At 42.0% G+C, this 7,405-nt stretch overlaps 1 protein-coding gene across 1 annotated transcript; it reads right to left on the bottom strand.

Annotated features, from left to right (window-relative positions):
* Positions 1-5,072: 5,072 nt before the first annotated feature.
* On the bottom strand, positions 5,073-5,942 carry olig3 (oligodendrocyte transcription factor 3). Its single transcript, XM_072676825.1, has one exon. The coding sequence runs from the start codon at positions 5,940-5,942 to the stop codon at positions 5,073-5,075; it is 870 nt and encodes a 289-aa protein (XP_072532926.1).
* Positions 5,943-7,405: the final 1,463 nt, after the last annotated feature.

Raw genomic sequence — 7,405 nt, 5'->3', positions numbered from 1 at the left:
TCAAGAGAAATTTATTTTCAATTGCAGCCCCCGGCGCTGGCCGACACAAGTTGGGCCCTGACAGGGCCCTCTTTAGCTCCAGGCCGGGGGCATTGTTAGCGCCCGCGCCCTTTGTTAGGGACCTTTGAGTGGCTGGATGGTTAATAAGGCCATTCTCTATGTGTAAAACCTTGAGTGCTTCCAGTAACAGGTGTGTCCACTGGCGAGGAGCAGTCATTTGTCAAGTGTGAAAAGAAGGGGCTCCACTTAGCAGAGCTGTCTTTTCGATCAAGGCTGCAAAGAAATTACCCTACAACTCCAGCTCAAATCCCAAATGGCTTCCTACTCTCTATTCAGTGCACCACAGAGGTCATGAAATAGTGGCCTGTACACCCATATAGTCCAATATACAGTATGTCCAATAAGGAGCCATTTGGAGTTCGATCCAAGACATCCCACACAAACTACCCTCATGTACTGTATGCATAGCTGGTGGCCTGCTTCGCTCTAAATGTACATATCAGCAGACTTTACCAGGTCCATCACAGCAATGCAACCACTCACAGGTGACTAACACTGTTTATCACGTTACAGTGACCCTCATGGATCAGAGATGTTTAGGAGGCCTTCATAATATTAGGCAGGTGAATTTAATGGCTAAGCAACGGTACACTTATGCCTAATCTTGACACTCTTGCTGCACTCCTATCGATTTAGTAAAAGTTTACCTTACTAGATTAAGTGAATGGTGGGCTTATATGTTCACACTACATTACACTGCATTATAACTCCCTCCTGGTTAGCCATCACTTAGCTAAATCTTTTGCACATCAAATCAAACAGGAGCACCTGCTGATTTAGACCACCTCCATTCAGTACATTTCTAATCTCAGTTAGTGAGTCCTGATAACTAATCTGGAATTCAAATGTGAAAAGACTTTCTTACCTCCAAGATGGATCAGAGTCTTCACACTTCTCCTGTCAGTACCGCGGGTGGAGGGTGAGCACCGTAGTAACGTCCCTGGAGCTCGTTTCTGATTGGAGAAACTGGTGGTGTTACAACTTACCCCATGTTACACAGCAGATTTGCCTGTGTTAAATCAACAGTGAGTGCTCAATTTACCACTAAGAGTGCTGACCGTATACAGTTCTCCTCGGTGTGCCCTACCTGGTTAAACGTGTGCAGGTATTGATTGAGAAGGAAGTCAGTCTGTTTGCATTAAAGTAGATAAAATCAAACACATATAAACTAACAAAACGTATAAACGTTTAATAGAAGGCATGTTTTGCTTTTTCTGAGGGGAAAAAACGAACGAAAAATTTACGGTAATTTTTTTGGCCGCATATAATTAAACAAACAAACCCATAAATAAACACATAAATAAAACACACCATGTTCGTTGAAAAAAAAAATATATATATATCACATTAACTCATTGAAAAACTCCACACGACAGTTTAAAGTTGATCCTGAAGGGAGCAGTGAAGCAATCTTCTCTGCAGCGTAATGAAGTTCCAGCAGAGAGAGATTTCATTTCCCAACAAACTGTAATTAAAGAAAGCAAAGAGAGACACGTGGAGAGAAACCCGCGCGAGCCTCATTTAACTGCGCGCGCACACTTGCGCTCACGCGAGAGGGGGGCGTTCACACTGGAGTCTCTGTGTCCTCACTCACTCAATCTTAAAAAAAAACTTTACTGCACATGTAGCTAACACACACACCCTGGTCCTGACCGTTAGAGGACCTTCACCCGGGTGAAACGTCGCTGATAAAATCACACTTTAAACCGGTGAGCGGGCGCACGAAGCAAGTATGCTTTTAAATACCCGTATGTGTTTCACACTCAGTGTTGAAGAAGTGCATCATTTGGTGTCATTGTTTATGTGTTTATTTTTAAAGCAGGATTATTTGTGCAAACAAACAAACACACCTTTCTAAACTGTGTAGTTTAAAGAAACTCTACATTCATATTAAAGAAATTCTACATGTATAGAAAACATCCGGTATTTTGTAAACAGTCGGTTAGTTTTTGTTTTATTAGTTTGATTCATTTAATGTGTTTAATTTGTGTCTCCATCTGCTGCTCTACACCGCTCCACACTCTTCATTCACAAACAGTCAAACTTCACAAAGGTCTCTCTCTCTCTCTCACACACACACACACACACACACACACATTAATCCCTCATCTCATCATCTCTCACTCTCTCCCTTTCTGTCTGTCTCCCTTCTCCCAGAGCAGCTATTAATGTAATAGTTAATACAGTAATCTGCACAAAAACAAACTCCACTGCTGTTTGTCAAAGCACTTAAGCACTCTAGAGACCCTCACTCACAGCTTTCTTTTGCCACACACACACACACACAGTGTTGTAGTTGTGTAAACGGGCTGGTAAAAACTCCACATGGATCTAAAAACTTCAACATTGTGCAATTATTATTATTATTATTGTTGTTATTATTATTACTATAAGTCGTTATTTTATATTGATTTTATATTTATACTGAATATTCGTGAGCATTTGTGTCTAAATATTATTATGATTTTTAATATTGCTGTTGTTGTTATTATTAGTGTTATTATTACGTCCATTATTATTATTATTACAAGTACACTTTTAAAAAGTGCTACAAAGGGCTCACAAAGGGTGATGCCATATAAAAATTGTTGGTTTTCCCTCTGTCTTTCTTTCTTTCTTTCTTTCTTTTCAGTCTTTGAAAGGATTATTGGCCCTTATATATCTTTTACAAAAATGGTTCTTTATGGAACCAGAAATGGCTGTTCTATGGCATCAAAAATACTTCTTTTGTGGCATCACTCACACACTTTCACTGCACGTTTACTTTTAAGAGTGTAATACTAGTAGTAGTGTTGTGTAATTATGATAAAATGTTGATGTTGATGGTGGTGTATATGACAGTAAAGATGATGATGATGATGATGATCAGGGTGATTTTATCATCATATTTGTTGTTTTTGTCATATTTTTGTAATATCTAGAAGTAGTATCTAATACAATGCGTTAATTAATTACATTATATTATAATTACATTAGCATTTATATCTATATTTGCAATTATGATGATAGTGATTATTATTAGTATTGTCTTGGTTATTTTGCAATAATTTTGTTTCAGTGATTATGAAGATCAGAATTGAACAGGTCTACTGTTTTTTGTGTTTGATACAGAGCTACATAAACAGGCTGGTCAAATTCTTGTCCAGTTTTGTGTCTTTCCTGCTAAGATACACCTGATTCTGCTCACCTGTTAACTGCCAGGTACAGTGTTGTGTTCTGGAGCAGGGAGACCTGTAAACTGTGCTAGACTTGCCACCCTTGATCTACACAGACTAACCATCCTTTAACACTCCATTCCACACTGATATACTCCCTATAATCACATTAAACTATTCCTCAGTCAGACTGTTTCACACTCCAGTCTGCAGCAGTTTACTCACAGTGTTTTTTTCCATTCCTCTACTCTCACTGAACTCTAACTGAAGTGCAGCCCATCTCAGCTCTTCACTGTGTAGAAATCAGGTCTGATTTAATCATTCACACCCCAGTCTGCAGCAGTTTACTCAGTGTCACTAACACTAACTGAAGTGCAGCCCATCTCAGCGCCTCACTGATTAGAAATCTGATATTAATAACCAGCAACCCTGCCATGATAACCTTCATTATAAATAAATAATTACATAATCAGTTTAATAGTACAATACAGACTAAAGACTGTGCGCACACACTCTTCTCTCACATAACAAATCATTTAGTCTAGATGTCTCTTAACCATTCTACAATAGTTATTTACTTTATTATTCATCAATAGTTATTGATTAACTACTGTGTATACAGGAACATCATTTCTAATGTACTCTGGTCTATAAGCAATACCATTAAGTCAGCTTGACAACCCTTCATTAGGTGGATAATTTGCATAGAACGGAACTAAAGGTGAACTACCAGTTTATTTTCTCTCAAAACCAAATGAGGACAAAACAAAATATTATTTTCTTTTTCTTTTATTTAAATTTCCTCCAGGGTCTCTGGGCAATAATAATAAATATCTCATTTATAATCAACAATGTACAAAAATAAAGACAGCTGCAGTCTCTGGTGAAACAAAACGTTTCGCTTATTTTTTCGTGTTTTTTGTTATTTTTTGTTTGTTTTTGTTTTTTAACAATAAAACAATCATGCTTGGGCAGAAATCTGTGTTTCCCCCAGACATCATGCTCAACACTGAACATCGCCACATGGAGCTCGACTACTTCCAGACTTCAATGAAATCCATTCAACGAAATCGTCGCATATAAACACTTGAATTCAAACTAAATACACACATTAGTTTTTACTTATTCGTTTCATGAGACTCGACAATCCTTGTTACAAGGAACGCACAGTTTTTCTCCACCTGACTCCCTTTGGGAAAGATGCAGCAACAAAACAAACCTCAAGAGTTTCACCATCAGCACGTCCAGCCTGCTGTACACACTCCAAACACACACACACACACACACAGACGGCAACACGCACAGCGCTGGATTAACACACCTATGGTGTTGGATTAACACCTGAAGTGTTGTATTAACACCTAAAGTGTTGGATTAACGCTAGCATTGCTGGATAAAGACCCTCAGTGCTGTATTTTGATCCAGTTGGACCCAACTGAGTTCAATTTCACGCGGATTAAGTCTAATTTGGGTCTAAACACCAATGCCAACGACGACACGCCATTGGAAATAAATCTTAATCTGGCTCTAAGAACCCCTCACCATGAATGAATGAATCCAGCACTGTCTAGTTGTGCGCAAGCCATTCCGCTTACGTGTAGGCTATATGTACATGTAGGCCTACATCTCGCGACGCCCCCCAGATTATTATTTACAGCTGATCTATCTGTACACAAATGAGCATAAAGCAGTTTTTACCTCGCGGCGCTTGTTTTGTGTGTGCCATTGTGACGAAATCCTCGTTTACAAAGAGTTCGAGGAGAAAACAAACAAACAAACAAACAAACAACAAACAAACGGGTCAACACTTCATGCACGTGTTCACTTTCTGTTCTGCTTGTCCGACAGTTCACGAGTTCACTTGAGCACCTCTTTACTCTCGGAGGTCAGCCTGGAGAGTCCGCTGGCTGTGATGGAGAGGTGAGGAGGTGCAGCCGGAGGAGGAGGAGGTGTTTGGCAGATGGTACACGGGCACGGCAGGCCCGCCCAGTGCTGGAAGGCGCCGTGAAGCGCGGGGGGAGCCGCCGGAGACGGGTGGTGATGCGGCGGCGGCGGCGGAGGAGGCGGAGGAGGAGGAGCGCTCTTCATCAGCGAATGCGCCGCGCGGATGGATGACAGCCCGAGCGCCGTGGCCGCGGAGGCGGGCGGCGGCGGCGGAGGCGCGAGAGCGCTGGCGGCGGCTGCCAGCAGCGGGTGTGGGCCCGCGTGCGCGGCACAGTGAAAGGGGCCGTGCGTGCCGCTGCCGCCACCACCGTACAGCTCGGCCACGAGGCGCTTCATTTCGTCGAGCGAGCTGCTCAGCATAAGGATGTAGTTGCGCGCGAGCAGCAGCGTGGCGATCTTGGAGAGCTTGCGCACCGAGGGCCCGTGCGCGTACGGCATAACCTCGCGCAGGCCGTCCATGGCCAGGTTCAGGTCGTGCATGCGCTTGCGCTCGCGCCCATTGATCTTTAGACGCAGCTGCTGGATCTCCTCCTCGCTCGCCTGCTTCTTCAGGCGGTACTTGGCCGCGTTCGCGCCCGCGCCCCCGCCCGGGGTCAAGGGAGAGCGCGACTGGTGCTGATGATGATGGTGGTGGTGGTGATGGTGATGCGGATGCTGCTGGTGCTCGGTAGTGGTCGTGCACGCACCCTGCGTGGAGGAGACTGGAGGCGCGCGTACGTCGCGGGAGCGCGCATAAGCGGCATCCATGTCTGGAGACGAGGCTCTGCTCGAGTCCGAGCTCATTTTTATTGGAGGAGGAAAAGGCGCGCGGCTGGAGCTGGTTGAGAGAAACTGCTCCGGTTCTGTTGTCTGTCTTTCTTTTTTTCCTGTTTGTTCAGTGTCTCTCCTTCTCACTCTCTCTCTCTCTTTCGTTCACTTTTCTCTCTGTCACTATTCTCCCCAGTTCACTCTTGCGCTCCTCCTGTCTCTTTCTCTGTGCTCGCGCTGTTCATGGCTCCGTGTGGTAAAGCAGCAGCAGCGCGCTGTATTTATAGCGCGCGCTGGCCCACTGACCGGAGGAGCGGCTATTCATATTCATTGGGATGCCCCCGTGGAGAGGGGTGTGGATGAGGGGGGCACTTCAGACCACTGAAATCAAGACAACTTCTTCAAACTTCTCAAATACAGCGCTTCTAGTGTAACTCTGGCCGAAACAGATTTTTCTCAGCTTATTCCAGCAGGCACCAACCGCTGAACCTCACTCTTCCACCTTCATTCCATGCTATTCATTCACCCTCCACCTTTACTATGTAGGATAGTTTGAGTATGGTGTATGAGTAGTGTGTAATAATTAAGGCGTTATTACATGATATTTTTTTACTCCTCCACTTTAATTACATACTGTACAGACATACTCCACCTTTATTACATATTGTTCATACACTCTCCACTTTTATTGCACAGTCTATGCTTCATCCCACCTTTATTACACAACATTCATACATTTCTCATCTTTTTACACACTAAAACACATTTATTACATACTATGTTTACACCCGCCACCATTATTACATATTAAATAAGTATGATTCTATCTCTATTACATACTAGTCATACATTTGTTCACCATTTTGACATTTTGCTAATACATCTGTATTATATACTATCCATGCATATTTCCACCTTTATTACATACTATTTATACAGTGTTCCCATTTTTTACATACTGTTGAAAACACATTTTTTACACTATTGATACACTTCTTCTTTCTCATTAAATTAGATTCATACACCTTCCATGTTAATTACATACATACTATGATATACTACTATTCCATACTACTACTCCATCTTTCCATCTATATTAAATACTATTTGTCCACCCTCCATCTTTATTATATACTATTCCTACATTATTACATATGGTGATACACCTTTCACCTTTATTACATACTACTCATACACCCACCTATATTACTTTTGTGCATCTTTTCACATTTACTACATTCTATTCATACTCCACCTTCATTACATACTGTACTATTCATAGATTACTCCATCTGTATTACATATCATAGACCCTCCGACTTTCATTGGCTAATATTCATAAACGTTCCACCTTCATTACATACTACTTCTACATACACTACTTCTACATTCTACATACAAACATTTATAACATACTCTTTATACATCTTTCCATGTTTATTACATACTATTCATACCATTCTCCGCCTTATCACATGTTATTCATACACCCATCCACC

The sequence above is a fragment of the Salminus brasiliensis genome, chromosome 4, assembly GCF_030463535.1.
Source record: "Salminus brasiliensis chromosome 4, fSalBra1.hap2, whole genome shotgun sequence".
NCBI classification, from domain to species: Eukaryota; Metazoa; Chordata; class Actinopteri; order Characiformes; family Bryconidae; genus Salminus; species Salminus brasiliensis.
The sequence above is the reverse complement of the archived record's forward strand: the minus strand, read 5'-3'. Positions and strand labels throughout refer to the sequence as shown.

Excerpts from the sequence above, each read along its gene's own strand:
- olig3 (XM_072676825.1), bottom strand. The coding sequence starts at position 5,942 with ATGAGCTCGGACTCGAGCAGAGCCTCGTCTCCAGACATGGATGCCGCT.